Source organism: Eriocheir sinensis, chromosome 34, assembly GCF_024679095.1.
Source record: "Eriocheir sinensis breed Jianghai 21 chromosome 34, ASM2467909v1, whole genome shotgun sequence".
Classification (NCBI taxonomy): domain Eukaryota; kingdom Metazoa; phylum Arthropoda; class Malacostraca; order Decapoda; family Varunidae; genus Eriocheir; species Eriocheir sinensis.
The window spans coordinates 14,430,263-14,449,616 of record NC_066542.1 but is presented as its reverse complement, the minus strand read 5'-3'; the positions used below and the strand labels follow the sequence as shown (position 1 = coordinate 14,449,616).

Sequence of the window (19,354 nt, the reverse complement as noted above, 5' to 3'; positions counted from 1 at the left end):
CCCCTCTTTACTGCCATGCTCACTCTTCTTCCTCTCATGACTCTCCAATGCACCTACTACCTGTCTGGCCTTCACTATTCTTTCCCTCACCTCACCTTCCATACTTCCATAAAGCTGTAATGAAGTATTTTGTAAGAGGAATGCATGTTGTCTTACAGGTCAAGGAGCTGCTTAAGAGGGAAGTGGAAAAGGGAGATGTTGAAACCCAGAGCAAGACTGCCATCATCGCTGACTACAAGAACATCTGCTCCCAGCTGTCCGAGAGGCTGGACAAGGAGCAGGCGGCTAATGCAAGTACCATCAACATGTACAAGGTTAGTCTCATTATTCTTCCAACCACTGATGCTGCACTCCCAAGCTTTTGTTTGATATAAAGCTGCCATGCATTCCCTTTCTAAACTGAATATTTTTGGCCTCTGATGCCATAAAAGAATGTTTCATATATATCTGTACTGCAATCCCTTTCTGAACTTAATATTTATGGCACATTAGAAATCCTCTTGACAATTTTCTCCATAGCTTCTACACACTTCATACAAATCCATATCCCAAGGGTTCCCTGGATGGTGAAGAGGGCTCTGTAAAGTTCATAAACTTTTTTTACAGCCCAAAGCAACTCAAGGGCAACAGAAAGAAAATGTATAAAAAAAGCCCGCTAACTGTTGCTCCTGCAAAGTGAAAAGTATAGTGGCCAAAAGAGAGGTCAATTTTGGATGGAGAGGTGTCTTGATAAAACCCGTCTATAATCAAAACCATCTTAAAAAAATCTCAATAATGAGGGGGTACTCTACTGCTATTTTTGTTCTATATAAATGATTCTAACCAATAAATTTCAAAAGAATAGTTTGAGTAGTTGTTGTGCTGTAAGTGATGGAGTGGTGCTTGGCAGGCTAAGGTGGCTTCCTGTGAGAAGTGCAGTGCCTTGCTCTCCCCCGTGTGTGGACCCCCAACCGAGGTGGGGCTGGAGGAGTCCCCAGCAGTCACCCGGCTGCAGCAGCAGGTGCGGGAGCTGGAGCTGGAGCTGGCCAAGACCAAACTGGCCCTTGTGGAATCTGAGTGTAAGAACCAGGTGAGTTGTCTTCTATATCTTATTCACTAGTGGAACAAATGCAACAATTTTAGTTTTATTCTTTTGAACCTTTTCTAATCTTAAATAGCTGTACACTTAATTATTTGTGATTTATTATTATTATTTATTAATTTGTCATTTTTCTTTTAATGCTAGGCACTCTATACAGGGAATTCCCATTACATGTGCCCGCAAAAGAAATCTGCATATAAAAAATGCAAGAAAAATCTAACGTGCTTTTGTGTGTGTACTTTACATATACATTGTTACCACCTCATTGGCAGAAAGGCTTATACATTTGGTAGCTGGCCTGTAGAGAGAGGAAAATGTATTGAACACTCGGTGCTCACGGAGCTTTTGATCTGAGCGGATATGCTGCGGTCTTCTTTATTGCACCCCTTGCTCATTCCACTTAAGCTATTTTGGTCCTTGCTACTTCTTAGGGTTGCTGACATAGAATGATGTAAGCTTAATAATGAAGAGAAAGCTTGTGCCTTGGCTCAGCTTACAGTAGTGGCTGTAGCATGAGTAGTTCGAGTTCCCGAGGAAACTGAGGGGGAAGTGTGGGTGGGATGGCTCAGCTCACCCACCCTTATTCCCTCCTGCCTTACCCCAGCCTGGCTGGGGTAAGGCCAGTGCAGGAGGACAGTGGCGGGGTAGGGGGAGGTAGAAGGCACGGGAACAGTGTGTATACAAACAGCCACTGTACCCCCAGCGGGACATATGAAATGTCATTACTTAACCAAGCATTACTAATATTATTGGCCTGGTCATAAGTGCGAGCAGTTGTAAGTCACATACATCATAACTCAAGGACTACCTGTATTCATATGTCTCCATGGTGAAAAGGTTTGTATGCCTAGTTACGTATCTGTGGGGCTGGTTCGAATCCCGGCTCGAGCAATCAGCGTACAGCTCAGTCTGCTGTTCATCCTCTCTTTTGGGGGGAAAGGAGGGTTACGTTTGGCCTAAAGCACTGGTAGACTTTCTTCATGGGGTCTGCTGGTCACCCCCAGCCCATTGGTGGCACAGGCAAGTGTAATGTCACCTTCTTGCTGGCTATTGCTACCCCCTGGAGCTTCACCTGATCCTCTTGAGAGAGTTTTGCTATAGTCCAGGTTGATCGGTGGTCATCAGGACAGCATTTGGGCTACTCGGCAATGACTGAATATTGTCAGCTTGTAGCGGCGGGTGAGACATTAACCTCAGCCACCGCCTTCCCAGGTCGATATATGGGCACCTGAGGAAGGAAAACTGTGGTAATCCATGTGTCATACTTATTCTGTGTCCCAGGGAAATATGTTGCTACCCACCACAGGCTCTATGGCCAATGTAGCAGAGATGAGCACTGAGGCAACATGCACCTTCAGCGTATGCCCCTAACTTAACCATTTGTTAATATATTTACTCCTTTAGAGACCAAATATGTTTTAGGTTTTTTTTCTGTAAAATTCCATGATCTTGTTCCATTTTAGCTATAATTCAACTCCTTCCTTACCTTCAGGACTTGACACACCAGCTGGCCACTGCTGTGAGGGAGCTTCAGGCCACCAAGAACACTTGGTTCCAAAAGACCCTTACGTCCATATCCTCCCTGAAGGAACGCACTGGCTCCTCATCCTCTCCCTCCTTCACTTCCTCTACAACTTCTACCACTGCAGCCTCCACCACTGCTGTAGCTGCATCCAGTGCCTCGGCAGCAAACGTCAGTGTTCAGCGTCAGATCAGTAAAGACAGTAACTCTGAAAAGATATAGAACATGCCTTTACTCATCCTCCGCAACATCATATACTTCAGAAAGTTGACAAATGTGTGAATGTTTTGAAGGTTGGCTAAGCAGGAAAAAGTTAGTGAATGTGTGAAGTGTCTTTTAGAAATAGCAGAGATGAAGAGTTGATTTTAGCAGTATTCTTGCACCCAGAGTTGTCATAGGAATATATTTAGTGTGTCAGTAGAAGCAAAAATCAGAGAATGAGCATTGTGAAAACAAAAGTAACATTCCAAAAATGACTGTGGTGAAGGCTGTAAATGTTGTTACTATAACAGTACATCCCAGTACCTCGTGCATGTGATACACTCCCTTGACTGTCCTGGCTTGCTGAATGTGTGCAGAAAGGCTGAGAAACAAAGAAGGTCCAGGAAAAGAACTGTGGGATTGAAAGGAGTAGATGACAGAATGGCATTGTAGTGTCTGTCTGGGAAGTAAGGAGACTCCAGTCATGGCCATCCTCATGATGGAGTTCCAAGACAGTGCCATGAACTATGAAAATGATCTTCGGAACCTAGAAGTAATATTTGGTCTCTAGGACAATTTTATGACTTTGTCCATCCATTCCAGGGCTTGACCAATAGAAAAACACCCTGCCTCCTCCAGCCTTAACACTAAACTCACTCACAAACTTTATTAGCTATTGCTACTACTATTCCTGCTGCTGTTGACACTTACTACTACACTTGCTTTTGTGCACTCATCACTACCACCAACAAAATTGATTTGTGTGTGTGTGTGTGTGTGTGTGTGTGTGTGTGTGTGTGTGTGTGTGTGTGTGTGTACTCATATTCATGCATGTATGTGTGCATGTGCATGTGTGCTTGTATGGGTGTTTGTAAGAGGACTCAAGTGTGTGTACACGTGTGTGTGCAATCATACATGCATGTTTGTTTTCAAAACTACTTATTCTCAATGTTTATGCGCCTGGGATGCACACAAACCTAAAAAAAATCATGCTGAAGTACTTACAAATAATCTCATTAGTGCAAAGTGAATATTTTTATTAAGGGAAAAAGACAGTTTATATTGCACTGAGATATGACATTTTATCTGATTGTTACGCTGTAAATTCATCTGGAGCTTTACTGCAGTCCAAGTGGCAGGAGAAGGGAAATAAGGGATGGTAGGGATGGCTTCTAGCAGTTGTCCACCTATAATAGTACTCAGACATATGCATGATAGGTGACATCCAAAAGAGGTTTGCAGCATGAGTTCAGAGTGAGGAGCTAGGAGTCAAGGGTAGTGGAAAAGCTCTGACAGAAAAAGGGAAATGAGGAGGTACTGGGACTACAGGCTGATGGGAGTGAAAGGGTACAGGCATGGGAGTAGGAATAAGGAGGTGCAGGAATGACAAAGAAAAAAAATGTAGCACTCGTTAAATGGGAGAGGAAATACTAGAACGGTGAGGCACTTAAATGAAAGGAGTAAGAGGGCACTGAAACAAGATGAATAAAGAGAAGTGAGGAGGATGTAGTTATTGACATGAGTATTCCCTGATGAGGTGAAAGACTGAGTCCATTACAACTTACAAGCTTGAAACAGTGTACACAAACCCTGTATGGACAAGAATCTAAAATGACAAAGTGAATAAATATGGAACACTTATGGAAAGAGAAAGACTTCCATAGAATTTAAACCCACACATACCCAAAACCGTGCACCCAAAGCTAAGTACAGGATAAACAGGGTCAGACAGTCAATGGCTTTCATTGTGTTGCATATATGTCTTAAGTAGTAAATTTCTGTTGTTATGTTTGCCACTGTGTAGAATTAGCCTTGCTGGTTATATTCCAGTACTTTTATAATGACCAGCTAGCCAGCAGGATGTGGCTGTTGGGCACAGATAAAGGATGCAAGCAAATATTTTTAAGAGAACATTTTTGAAGGAAAATATGCGTTATGAAAATATGAAAGTTGTATTCAATGAAATTATAAAAATGGTTTCAATTTCAGTGTCTAACGGAAAATGAAGATCTCAGTCCCTCTAGCTTTTGATATGTGGATGCAGAAATGTAGATTTAATTACTGTACCACATAATTTGTCCACAAGTAAATTTAAGACATTTTCCCTAACTGCAGTCTGTAAGGAAATACAGAAAGGAGATCAACATTATTATTATTATTTTTTTTTTATGATGAAGAGATCCAAAATAGTCATTCTTATTCACCACTTTCTTTGTTGCAGTGTGGAAAGTAAATTAAGGAAATTCTTGCCATCATATTCTTAACTCACGTCTGCTGTCATCCATAGTTCTGCATTGGCTCTGTTGTTATACATGTAATATTATGTGCTTTATTTCAAGCTCATGAAACATAATGAGTATTCCGGGAGTTTGCTGTATATAGGTGTATAATCAGAAATTAATCAACTTTATTTATTACAAGTTACTACCTTGTATTTACTGCACACAAGAGGCATTTGTAAAGAAAAAAGAAGCTTACATGAATGTGCATTATAATCGTCTATATTCTCCCATGGATGAATGATTGAATGTATTGAATGTGTGTGTGTGTGTGTGTGTGTGTGTGTGTGTGTGTGTGTGTGTGTGAGAGAGAGAGAGAGAGAGAGAGAGAGAGAGAGTCAGAGAGTGTATGTTCATCCTGACTGTCCGGCAGTAAACAATGCAAGTACTTACTACACCACATTCACACATGTATCTAAGAGAATAATTTAGAAAGGAAATATATTTAATTACTTGCAAGTTATTTAGAAGCAATTTCTAAATATACTAAATGTTAAGTCGTTTTCTCCATGACTGTTGGAAGCTCTCTCGTGACACTGGAGCCTAAATAATCCCCTTCTCGGCTCGCTGCAGGAAATATATTAAAGTCTAAGGGATATTCTTTCATGCCAAAATAAATCTTAAGTAAAGCACAGCCCATAAATCAAGGTTAATTCAATATATGTGAGATGAGACAGGGCTGGAGACAAGCAAGAGGACTTCCGACAGCTGGACAAAAAGACTAATAAATAGGTTAAAAGACAGTGGAGATGTAGAGTATGTGTGGCGCCCCAAGGTGGACTTAATCATGCCACTGGTACCACCTGTCAGGGCTCACACTGTTATACTTGAGTTAATAATATCTATCTTTCATTTGAATTGGCTCATCTATGTACATACAGAATTCATTAGTGTTTTATTGTATAATTTATTTTTTGTGATAATACTGTGCCTCATTATGTTTAGAGTTGTGTAGTCCCTTCAGCCTTTACTCGGGGCTGGACTGAGAGAGGGAATGGAGGTGGTAACCAGAGATGTGAACCCCAAAAGAAAGTGGTCATGATGCTGGAAAAGGCATACGAGTCACATGTTTAGATCAGCCTAAGCGCCCTTGAACAAAAAATCCTCAGTGTTTTATTTTAGAGGTATTTTAAGAGGGAAGGGAATGACCTGCATCCTTATATTCCCTAATGGGATTGGACAAGCTAAGAGTCACTCCCACTTTTACGATCATCAAGTAGGCAAGACTCATAGCCCGTCCAACCCCACAAGGGAAAATAAGGACATTAAATGAGAAGAAAAAGAAGAATTACCCGAGGAGTTGAGTTAAAAGCGGCCCCAAAGGATGGTAGATTGTGTGGATAGATTGTGTGTAACATGAAAGGCTGATTATTATGCATCTCATTCGGCCTGTTTTCCAGAATCATGACAAGTGGGCGGCAAGCATCACCAAGCTCTTGAGGCAAATTCTACTTAATGTTATGTATTATGTTGGTCTGTGACATTGTCCCTCTTGTGTTGTAATTATATTTATTATTCTCTTATACAGGTTTAGCAGATGTTATATTTACTGAAGTTATAATCATTATGAAGATTATTATGTATATGAAGATAATATAGTGTTAGTGAAAATAGGTGATAAAAAGCATAAGCTATGCTGATGAGCTTTTTGGGGTATACAAGATTTATATTGTTTCCTTATTCTTTATACACATTTATTTTTTAGTTCTGCTTTATAAGTCTTTAATTTCTTTTTCCTATTCAACAGCAGGACTCGCAGGGGTCCTTCAGATATGGGGTTTAGGTCAAACATAACTGTAGCCATTTCCTTGTATGTAAATGAATTATTCATCAGTCTTAGGAAATTTTCAGCTTAATTAAAAAGTAATAATTTATTCCTATATCAAGGAAGACTATCCTATTTTATAAGCAGAAATCTACATTATTTTGAAATATAAAAGCTGTTTTAGATGCTAGTTGGCATACTTTTAGGTACTTTAGCAAACTATTTCACCTGGCTGCATATAAACAATGCTTAATAACCTCACCTCCCAGGTGATGCCTCCCTCATATTCCACCTTGCCTTTCTTACTCAGTTGCTGAGTGTTTTTTGTTTTCTTTTTATTTTTTCTTGCCATTAAATGAACAAACCGAGATGCCTGAAACCCCCTTCAAGGAAAACAATAACAAAAATTGTACATGTGCTTTAAATAAGGCAAAAAGATAAAAATGTGATTTTTGCCAGCAAGTATCTAAAACGTGTTTGTAGTTTTCATACATACTATGTATAATTTTTTAATATGGAGCAAGGTATGTCACAAATATTTATGGGTTTCTGCACCGACAAGGCGCATATTCCTGTTATGAAGAGATGTTGGGTGGCTGTGTTGAGAGTTCTTGGCTCATGTCTGCAAGGGCGTGGGTTTGTGCCATGGCCAGCTTCTTGAGTGGAGAGGTCAGGCTTTCTTATGACCCCAGCAGGGCTACATTCCGCCTAGTTCAGGGATGGAGACACACCTGGCTAGCTAACCTGACCCTCAGCTAACAGGAAGACTTGCAAGAAAGTTCTCTATTCTAGCACCACTCACTCATGGTAGGAATCGGTCACCATATGTTTCTCTAAGTTATGTAAATATTATAGAGAAGGAATATTATGCTCATACTCAATTCCATTTTTTTTAGTTATGCATTCATACATATTTCATGTAAATCAGTGTATGCATGCATCGGCTGTATGTTTGTTGGTTTCTGTAAATACAAATTATCTCTAATGAGGATGAATGAGAAGGTCTGTGCTGCAAATGCTTGTTAGGTCAATGACTAGATGTAAGTTATGTTCAGTACGATATACAAGTCACAGTCCCACTTCCCTCCGATGGCAACACTTGTGATACTGCCCTTCTGTACCTCTACACCAAATACATCATAACAAACACCCTGGCTCTAACTTTCCCAACTAAACTAAACAATAAAATGATGGTTCTCCACTAACACTGCTTACTGGATGTGGAGAATGCTGCACCAAACGAAGGAGAAAAAGGGAAGCAGGTGAGCACGATATTTAAATGCAGACAGGATAGGATGTGTGTGTAGGAAAGCAGAAAGGAAACCATGTAGCAGCCTTCGCTTTTATCACGGACCCTTATGAGTATGGTAATTATGGTGATGATTACGAAGATAATGACTAACGTGCGTCAACAAGGAAGCGGTGGGTGCACACACACACACACACGGTAATTATCACATTCAATAAGCAAGACAAATCCATTAATCACGAACGCTAATTGCAGTGTTCCTCCCTCCTCCTCCAGCCAGTACAACTCTCCTTCGCCTTACAACTCTTCGTTCCCAACACCCTCAACCCCCAACTCTCCCCAACCTCTTGCCCCCACCATCTCACGCACGACCCCTACACTGAATCTCTCTCTCTCTCTCTCTCTCTCTCTCTCTCTCTCTCTCTCTCTCTCCTGCAGCTTCTTTAGTCCCGAACTCTCTCGAAGCCTCTCCCACGGCCCTTCGAGGCTCTCACCTGTTTCGAAGCGTTATCGACACACACACCCACCCACTCTCTCTCTCTCTCTCTCTCTCTCTCTCTCTCTCTCTCTCTCTCTCTCTCTCTCTCTCTCTCAAATACGGGTCGTGATCCCGGAGCTACAAAGGCACGAAGAAGAGGAAGACGATAAATATGAGGACAAAGAGGAGGAGAGAAAGGAAAAGATGGTGGCGATAACAGTGGTCAAAAATATATATATTCAGCATGAAAACAACGAAAGAAAGGACGAGGAGTAACAATGTGGGTAGGAAGAAAACGAGGAGGAGGAGGGAGAGGGCTAACGAGATGGAAGAAGAAACCGGAAGAGAAGAAAAAGAAAAAAATGCGAAATCATCTTGAAGATTAAGAAGCTTGTAGGGATGATGGGTGAGAGAGGTGACTTGAGGATAACGTATGGAGAAGAGAAACAGGCAACGGAAGGACGCGAAAGGAAGGAGGAGGGACTTAAACCAAAGTGAAATTATAGCCTATTGTTAATAAAATGCCACCAAGATTTTGCATTTCTACCTTAGTAAATATTAACGAGGGAAGTGTCGGTCGAACTTCTTTTTTAATGAGTCAATCGTGCTGCACTGTACCACTGAGCTTCTTCCATTCTTGTATTACAACGTTGGTGAAGAAAACTTTGGTGCAGTGCAGTGGAGGATGGTGAAAGAAAGGAAGAGGGAGGAGGAGGAGGAGGAGGGGGGGAAAGAAGAATCGTATGAGGAGGAAGAAGAGACCAGGAGGAGGAATAGGAAAACATGTAGATTGAAGATAAGATATACGTAGAAAAAAATAAGTAGTATCATATTGAAGAAGAAAAATAAGAGGAGAGGAAGAGGAGGAGGAGAAGGAGGGGGAGGAAGAAGCACAAGAATCCCTCCATTACGTAAACTGAGGGGTCGGGGAAAGGCTGGGAGGTGAGAGGGGAGAAGGTGGAGAGAAGGAACACGTTAGAAGGAGAGAGAGGGAAGGGGAGAGAAGGAAGGAGCGAGAGGAAAGGGGAGAAAGGGAAGGAGAGAGAGGTAAAGAGAGAGAGAGGGGAAAAAGCTTTGCCGGAAACGTCTATTGACCAACGTTCGAATAATTACCTTCAGCGCCTTCTCGGAAACCTTGAGGGAGCGGCACGAGGCGAGGCATTTTTTGTGTCATTACATGCGCGCGTCACTCATTAACCAATCGCCCTTTGTTAATACAGAGTCGACACAACGCTGGCTGGGCTCGACATGAAAGGCGCGGCGTGTTGCACTCCCTCCCCGTCCTTCCATCCCTCCTCCTCTCCTCCTCCTGTTCCTCATCCTCCATGACCCCCTGCAGCACAATCTCTCTCTCTCTCTCTCTCTCTCTCTCTCTGTTACATAACATCTCGCAGGAGGGATTAAAGATAGCTAACACTTGAGATTAGCCCAATTAGGCCTATTGTGAACTGTTAAACCCGTGATACTTGACTGGAAGGCCTTGTGATACATTAAATTCGTAAAAAAAAATATTATGATTGCAACTACCTAGAAATAAAAATCCGCTACTGAAGAGACTCATTTTTCGTTGTTCATTTACGGCAGATTCTAAAGGCAGACGCACTGATTAGATCATATGATTCCTAACTTTCGGTGGTATTTGATTCTGCAACTTTTTAAAATCATTATAGCTACTCATCTCAGACTTTCCCTCTCCTTCGGGCTGGAGTGGGCGCGGCCGTGACTCCGTGTGTGTGTGTGTGTGTGTGTGTGTGTGTGTGTGTGTGCCTAATGACTGGTGGTGGCTGAGGGCACGACTGGGACGGCAGGCGCGACGGAGGCAATTGTGACCTTGGCGGATTGTCTTGAGACTTATGGGGATAGTTATGTCTTTGTATGGCTATCTGTCTACGACACACACACACACACACACACACACACACACACTCCAGGCTCCCCCTCTCCCCTTGCGAGGAAAAGAGGGATGAAAAGAGATCGTGAGAGCCAGCACCCGCCCGCCGCAGGGGTTCGCTCCCTCACCCCGGCTCCACGCAGGCCCGCGGCGGGACCAACCTCACAACCCGCCACTCACTAAATTTTTTAACTTCTCGTAAGAACATAAAACGCTTCAACTTATAACTTATTCTCCAAGGGTTGACGCGTTTCCCGTATACCTACTTTTATCGCCCATGATATAAACCGTAAAATAGTAATGACTTGAATGAAAGAGCAGGTTACATTTTAGGAAGAGTATGCGTCGTAACATTAACCCTCCTCGTCGGGTGGTGGTGGTGAGCATCGTTGCGAACCTGAGGATCCTCGGCTCGAAATGCTCATTCTTTCGTGTTTGATAGAAATTCCGGATATCTATAGTTTGCCAGATATCACGGGGTACGGAAACGGTGCTGTATGTCTTGCAAACGTAATATTGTGTGTTTATCTCCGTTATTAATCTAACTGTACCGTACTTTATTTTTCGGTACAGTGAAATGTAATAAATATTCTGCTTCATTTCTTTAACGCTTACAAAACAGACCAATGTGGAATTTCATTATTCGATTACGACATCGTTACGGGTTCTTCCTTACACGTTACCTTTAAATAAAAGAAATGCCATACAAGGTTGTTGGAAAGTGATGTTTCTTTCATGGAATGCCATTCAGCTGAGTCAGGAACGCCCTACCCGACCCTCAGCAGAGTCCATGAACTGTTCACAGCCCCCCCCCCCCACCACCACACACACACACACCGGTAGGGCACCTGGTAGGCCTTGGACGCGCCCGGACTCCACCCTGAGGTAACCTTAAGCCAGTTACCGAGAATTTCATAATCGGGAATCGTAAGCCTGATTCTCCCTCCATACAAACATTTCCGCGTTCTATTTTAGTCGAGGCTCGGCGGCACACTCATCCTCGCGTGACCTCCGGGCTTGGTTCCGTCTCTTTGACCTTTGAACTGTGATAGATAAGAATGAGCCCCACCCGCGGCGTAGAGACAAAATCACATCAGGATCGCCACCTTCCCAAGCTTCTGCAGTTATTTTATTACGTTTCGGCCTTTGGCGCTGGTTGGCTTTCTTGGTGGTGCCTGATCGTCGGCCCCAGCCCGTTGCACACAGGCAAGTGTTTATAGTGGGCGCTCTCCATCTTGCTTGGCTCATGCTGCCCCCCCCGGAGCTCATCTTGGAGCCTCCTTTTTAGAGAGAGAATCAAGAGTCTGGGTTGGCAGGCGGTCTTCAGGACAGCATGTGGGTAGTCTTAGGCCACTCGGCGGTGACTGAAAAATCCCAGCTGTGGCGGCGGGCAGGACTCGAACTCAGGAGGACGCGGTGCCGGCACGCTAACCACTCAGCCACCGCCTCCCCACCACTTGGGTATTCTTGAGTAGGTAGTGCAGTTTTAATATGAACATAAAATTGCCCTAAGTTGTTGTCCGTTGCACAAAATTTATCGAAATGGGAAAAAAATAGTTGTTATTCCTGACTCGAAAACATAACTTAGTGATGTTATATACAGAAAATTATTTAAGCTGTCCTGTGTGTAAGCCGTCAAAATGTGGAGATGATGTGACTGCAGACGAAGACACGCACTCATGAACACACACACACGATTTACGGCTGATTCATGTGGACTGACTCCCGTGCCCTGAATCGCACACGCACACATCCACCAGCACCCACACCAGCACCCACACCAGCACCCACACTCACACCCACACCCATACCCCCCCCCCCACACTAGCCCCCTCCCCCTCACACACAAAACACTCAATCTCAGACAAAATCATCATTACGTAAAAAAGATAAAGATGATAAAGAAGAATACGGATATTGTACAACTGGCTTCCCACTGCACGCGTCCCCCTCCACCGTCCCTTCTTCCTCCTCATCCCTGTATCTTCCCACACTTAGCCGCGCCTCGCCCCCTACCCCCTCCAAACGCTCCCCTCACGCCGCACGAGCAGCCTCCAGGATGTGAAGGAGTGTGTGAAGGAGCTGAAGGGCGTGCAGAGGACGTAGGACTCCTCGTGCTATTACCTGAAGAAAGACTTGAGGGTGCATGGGTAGGAGTGGCTCATGAGGAGGATGGATGGAGCAACGTGAGGACTGGAGATAAGATTGAAAAGAAAGAACAGGATAAGAAAAAAAATTAGACATGGAAAAGAATAAATGAACAGAAAATGAAGGAGAAACGAGTGAAAGCGTGGAGAGGAAAGGAGCAAAGGAAAGGAAAAATAGGTAGGGGAAAGGAGCAGATGAAAGGAAAAATAGGTAGGGGAAAGGAGCAGATGAAAGGAAAAATAGGTAGGGGAAAGGAGCAGATGAAAGGAAAAACAGGTAGGGGAAAGGAGGGTATGATAAAGTGAAAGGGTGGAGAGGAAAGGAGCACAGGAAAGGAAACATAGGTAAGGAAAAGAAGGGTATGATAATAAGGATGAATCAAGCTAACCATTAATGCAGATGAGGCAGAGGAAACGTAGCATGAGTGAGTGAGTGGATGAATGAATGAATGGAAAGGAAGAGACTGGAAGACGAGCGAAAAGAGATTAGCATGAACAGAAGGGAAGACGGCTGGATGGTGGGAGGGAAGGGAGAGGAGAGGATAAAAAAGCAACAACAACGATGGTATGGAAAAAAATACTATACTAATATCTTTAAATGACACACACACACACACACACACACACACACACACACACACACACAACACACATTTCCCTGCAGTGTCCCGGATGCGAATAAAAAGACGAAGAGGCGTAAACAAGGAGGAAATCAGATCCGGTAGGAGGAGGAGGAGGAAGAGGAGGGGGAGGAGGAGGGGGAGGAGGAGGAAGAGGATGGTGAGGAGGAGGAGGAGGAGAGGAAGTGGAGGAGAGGAATAGCGAGGAGAGGAAGAGGGGGAGAGGGAGAGGAGGAGGAGGAGGAGGAGGAGGAGGAGGAGGAGGAGGAGGAGGAGGAGGAGGAGGAAGAGTGCAAAGGAGTACAAAGGAAAAGCAAACATCAACAGACCTCTTGGTCCTAACTAGGCTGTTTGTTGTAGCTGCCATCTACTCTAATCTGCGCAGAGACACAGGACAGCAAAGGTGAAGGCTCCTCCCCTCCCACTAGTCCCTCCAGCCGAGGCTGGTATGAAAAGGAAGAATATCATGTAGTATAGAAAAACTACAATGGAATTTTACATGGACAGAAGGAAGATCATACACGACAACTAAGCTAACACTACTTTCTGTTAGACCGGAGCAAAATAGCGGATGTTCGGGTTAGCTTCTAAATATTTGTCTAGTCGGTTTTTGAACGTGCAAAGAGTTTCGCTTTCGACGACGTTTTGAGGCAAACCATTCCATACACTGATGACACGGTTGAAGGAGGAGTGTTTTGATTCATTTGAGCTGAAACGCTTCCTCGTTATTTTGTATCCATTATTTCTTGTTACACTTGATTGAGAGACTGTAACGTAATCATGAACATTAACGTTATCGAATCCCTTGAAAATTTTAAACACTTCTATAAGGTCACCTCTTAGCCTGCGCTGTGATAAGCTAAATAAGTTCAGTTCTTTAAGTCTGTCTTCGTACGGTTTGTTTCGCAGTCTAGGGATCATTTTAGTAGCTCGACGCTGCACCCTCTCGAGTTTATCTATATCTTTTCTGTAATAGGGAGACCAAAACTGAACGCAATACTCAAGATGTGGGTGAACTAACGAATTGTACAGTGTCAATATTACTTTTTCTGATTTATGTTCAAATGTACGACCAATAAATCCGATCAGTTTGTTGGCAGTTTTTACTACTTCTGTGCAAAGTTAACTCGGTGTAAGATCGTTCGAAATTATTACTCCAAGATCTTTTTCTTTGCTGGCTTCAGAAAGTCGCACTCCGTTAATTTGATAATGAATACGATCGTTGTTGATTCCGATATGCATAACCTTGCACTTTTCAATATTGAAATCCATTTGCCATGTTCGTGCCCAACTACTTAAACGTTCGAGATCAGCTTGGAAGTGTTCTTTATCTACTGTATTGTCGTAGTGACTCTGCTGGCTAGTTTTGTGTCGTCGGCAAATTTCGATATTTTACACGATAGCCCCTCGTCAATGTCATTTACGTACACTAAAAACAGAACAGGTCCCAACACCGACCCCTGTGGAACACCGCTTTTGACATCTCGCCAGTCAGATGATATACCATTCATAACAACAAAGCTGGCAGGAATGGACAAAGAACCACGCAGCATGGAAAAACTGCATGGAAATTATGTAAGAAAGAGGAACCACTAATCGGGCGATAAAAACGGACAAGGACACCAGTATTCGAAAGAACTTAACGTTATTACGACAATGAGTAATATCTTAGTTGCTGGTTGGATTCAAAATACTTGTCTAATCTATTCTTGAAGGCCGTAACTGTTGTACTATCAACGACATCACTGGGTAGAGTTCCAAACATTAACAACTCGATTGAAGAAGAAGTGTTTAGCTTCGTACGACGATAATCTTTTACCACCTATCTTCAAATTGTGATTTCTTCTTGTTCTACTTGATCGATCAATTGTAAAGTAATCTTCCGCATTAATATCACTGAATCCTTTAAACATTTTAAACATTTCTATTAGATCGCCTCGCATTCTTCGTTTTGATAGGCTGAATAAATTTACTTCTTTAAGTCTTTGCTCATACGATAAATTTATCAACCTAGAAATCATCTTTGTTACTCTTCATTGAACCCGTCCCAACTTTTCTATGTCTTTTCTGTAGTAGGGAGACCAAAACTGTACACAGTTCTCTAGACGGGGTCGAACCAACGAATTATAGTTTTAATATTACTTTTCCCGATTTATTATTAAAGACTCGTCCGATGAAGCCAACCAATTTGTTTGCAGTTTTAACTACCTCTGAACAATGCTGACCGGGCTTTAAATCGCTTGATATAGTGATTCCAAGATCCTTTTCTTTACTTACTGCAGGAAGGAGGAGGAGGAGGGAAAGGAGTAGATGACTTGAAGGAAGAGTGAATAAAGAGGGTCTGGGAGAGGAAGAGGAGGAGGAGGAAGAGCTTGGATAGGAAGAGGAAGAAGAATGGGAAGAGGGAAACAAAAAGAGGGTAAGAGGTAGATGAAAGGAGAAGGAAGGGATATGAAAAAAGAGCAATAACGATGATAAGGAAAAGAGGCGAAGAAGTAAAAAAAGGAGATAAGGGAAAAGCGAGGAAATAGCAGTAAAGAAAGTAAGAGACAGACAGATAATAAGAAAAGAGATGAGGAGAGGAGAAAGAAGTGGATGGAGGAAACACACAGAAGGAGGAGGAGGAGGACGAAAGGAAAGAGGGAGAAGAGAAGAATCAGATAAGAGAGGAAAAAGAAGTGGATAGAGAAAACACAAAGAAGGAGGAGGAGGAGGTCGAAATGAAAGAGGGAGAAGAGAAGAATCGGATAAGAGAGGAAAAATAAGTGGATAGAGAAAACACAAAGAAGGAGGAGGAGGAGGAGGAAAGGAAGGCGGGACAAGAGAAGAATAAAAATCGGAAGGGCAAAGTAACACACTCATCCATCATCCTGTTCACCACATTTATAATTATGATGATTAGTGAAGACGAGGACGTGGACGAGAGGAGAGGCGGAAGCTGGGAGTCAAGGGAGGGGGAGGAGGAGGAGGAGGGTGATGCTGAACCCAAAGAACCATAACACACTCTCCATGTCACAGTACACGAGGATTTCCAAGACCAAGACCAAGGACGAGAGCGAGGAATTGTAAGCCAGAAACTGTCCCCACTCGAAGAAGACGCAACGCTAAATAAACCATAAATTCAACTCAATAATAACAACCAATAAGCAAAAAATAACCAAAACTATAAATGCACGAGACTCTTTCCTTGGTAGTCATTTTAAGGTAATATAGAAGTCGCCCTAAAGAACATGAGTTAGCTAGCCACGAAAAGCCATATCGAAAGCATTGTGAGAAGATTAAATACGAAAGTTCACATAAAAATCTTAGTCTATCACCTGTAAGATTGTTGTGCCGGAACGTAGGTGAGAAAGAGTATGAAAGAACTATCGTTACAGATCCTTTTTTTTTAATAGTCTGAAGGTTACTATTGAGAAGGAAGATAGCGAGGCAAGGAAGACAGAGAGACAAGGATGAGATAAGAGTGAGACAAGGATGAGACAAAGATACAGGAACATGGGTGAGAAATAGAGTGAATATAAAGAAAAGGAAAGAGAACAGAGGAGGAGGAGAAAGACGAGGAGAAAAAAAAAAGGTGGTGGGAAAGGAGGAAAAGGAAAGATTAGAACATAAGAAATCTGTCAACAGTGAGTGAGGTTTTAATTAAGGTGGGAAGACACTGCATGACTTACTTCAACGTCAGCTTCTATATTGTAGCGGCCGGACTGAGCAGGACGGAGCGGACACACAGCTTCCAGAATGAGGACATGTTACGATCTTGGTCCAGGCAGCAGCGAGTCATGTATTAATGTTTCCTGTTCCATCAGTAATCAGTCCGCGGCCTTTCCTGTAAACATTCATAGCTCTATAATGCTCTGGGTTTTGTAAGTCTAACGTAACATAAGAGGAAAATGTAGTAGTGAGACAGGTGGAGAAATTTATACTTAGCTACGAAAACTATTAAACTCACCAAAACAACAGATTTAATGGAGCTTTAAGAAGGAGACATCATAAGCAATCGAAGGAGACACTACTTTTAACGGGAAAGGAAAACTACAACGTACCAAATAATACATACATTCAGAATTATTACATATGAAGCCAATCGGAATAAGGATATCATGGGGTATTCCTGTAAGAACTAGAACTCACGTGATGTTCAGCACTACCTAAAAGTCTCAAATCAGTGGATAACTCGTGTCAGTAAGATCGGGAACAGCGGAAGAGCTAATCAGGACACTAAACCAGGAAGTGAAAAATCTCCTTATCAGAAAAAAAGGGGTTGCGTGAGAGATAACACTAAGCTCACAACTGTATACCCTATAAAGTAAGAATAAAGTATAATAAGTCTATACGACTGTAGAATAACGGAAGCTAGCATTTGTTTATATGTCTAAATAACACGATAAAGAAACGAGAATAAATGAGAGATCTGAGGAGGATCACACGGCTGCTACATGTTGGGTTCCCCGTCTGAGAAATCGAGGTTATCAAGAAAGAAAATACCAACAAAGAGAAAGGAAATAACAGGTGTGACACGTTTAGGATGCAAATCTGTGTCAGGGGAAGAGTAAACGTAAATAAATCTACGTAAGCCATTTGAAAATCAGGTAGAACAGGCACAAAGGTGAAGAAAATATGCCAAAAAATAAGGAAATATAGCTATTCTAATGGTCCCTTTACAATAGGTGACCGTCGTGTATGGTAAAGGTAGAGAAGTATGTATAAGAAATATGTATAACTTCAGAAATAATAAAATAAATGTTTGCGACGAAGCATTACGAGTTTGAATCCTTATAACCGATTAAAACTAGATAAAAATATAGGAAAGACCACACAAACATACACACACACACACACACACACACACACACACACACACACACACACATACAAGGAAAACCCCATGTCCGGCATTTTTGGACCATAGCAAGGAGGCCCCCCAACCCTTCCCCTCCCCTTCCCTTTCCTCTCCCCCTCCCAACCCTTACCCTCCCCTTCCCCTTCCTCTTCCCCCTCCCCATCCCTTTCCCCTCTCCTCCCCTTCCCCTTCCCAACCCTCTCCCCTCCTCTCCCCTCCCCCCTTTCCCTCTCGTGTCTCCCGCTGTGTACACTTCTTCCTCCCCTCCCCCTCTGTACCACGCTCTCCTCCCTTCCTTGTTTACTCAACCCCTCCCCCCTTCCCCTCACTGCTGTCCCTCCTCCTCCTCCTCCTCCATTCCTCCTCCTCCTCCTCCCGCTCCTTGCCCCGTCTTCCTCCTCCTTCCTGCAATCCTTACTAATGGTCCTATTTATCCAATCTTCTGCTTTGAATATCAACGGTCTACTGTGTTTGTTTATAAATGAGGATTGTTTGAAGGAGGTGTGGCGTACTGACAAGGTGACAAAGCACTCTCACTCTCTCTCTCTCTCTCTCTCTCTCTCTCTCTCTCTCTCTCTCTCTCTCTCACCTGACGGTAAACACGAATTATGGTTGCTTTGTTAAATAAGAGCTCGGAATCCAAGTACCTGACGCTGATCAAACACGCATTACACGCGGACTTTTTCTCTTCTCTTTGTTCATGCCCTTGAGCTGCCTCCTTTCCTGTCTCATAAAAAAAAACTCCTTCTTCTGCGTCAGTAAATACGAAGGAACGAAGGGAGCCACGGAGTCTTGCAAGGGCCCCCAGTAAGTAGTGAGCCACCGCGTACATGGACATTACTGAGAGCCACGGATTGAGCCACTGACAGGTTTTTAAGGACTAGATCTTAATTTTGAGTCATTAAATGTATGCTTGATCTTATTTTCCTTTCCCTGAACCATGCAAACAATATTTTCCTTATCGTTTTCTCATTCTGAAGCGAAGCGGGTCAAAATCTGAAAGGGTCGCGAAGGATACTTTCATACTGACATTCTTTTGGTTTGTCCGTGAACTGGTTTCTTCGTGTAAAATACGAATACTCGGGGAAGTGTTATATTAATCGAGGAAATGACGTCATAGATCCTTGTGACAGTTTGAAGGTTGCTACTTGGTTATCAGGGTGTGTGGTGTGGGGTGAGAGGAGGGAAGGGATCGAAGAATGGGCGTGGAGGACATTGGGACATCGATGAGTAACTACAAGAAAAAAGATATCACGCATCCTTCTTCGTTAGTCTGGAGGA

The 19,354-nt window shown here is 42.9% G+C and overlaps 1 protein-coding gene and 1 long non-coding RNA gene across 6 annotated transcripts in view; one reads left to right on the top strand and one right to left on the bottom strand.

Moving 5' to 3' along the window:
* The window catches only part of LOC127007119 (rab GTPase-activating protein 1-like), a 31,966-nt gene extending 23,969 nt beyond the window's left edge, over positions 1 to 7,997 (top strand). For all 4 annotated transcript variants that reach the window (XM_050877750.1, XM_050877749.1, XM_050877752.1 and 1 more), the window contains 3 exons: positions 159 to 314; positions 890 to 1,069; positions 2,574 to 7,997. In XM_050877750.1, the coding sequence (XP_050733707.1) occupies positions 159 to 314; positions 890 to 1,069; positions 2,574 to 2,825 (588 nt within the window). In that variant the 3' untranslated portion in view covers positions 2,826 to 7,997. The remainder of the gene's footprint in view (positions 1 to 158; positions 315 to 889; positions 1,070 to 2,573) is intronic.
* The window catches only part of LOC127007123 (uncharacterized), a 30,642-nt gene continuing 12,202 nt past the window's right edge, over positions 915 to 19,354 (bottom strand). For both annotated transcript variants that reach the window (XR_007760075.1, XR_007760074.1), the window contains exons 4-7: positions 16,905 to 17,059; positions 2,568 to 2,811; positions 2,154 to 2,309; positions 915 to 1,052 (exon numbers count right to left, since the gene is read on the bottom strand). This is a non-coding gene — a long non-coding RNA (uncharacterized LOC127007123). The remainder of the gene's footprint in view (positions 1,053 to 2,153; positions 2,310 to 2,567; positions 2,812 to 16,904; positions 17,060 to 19,354) is intronic.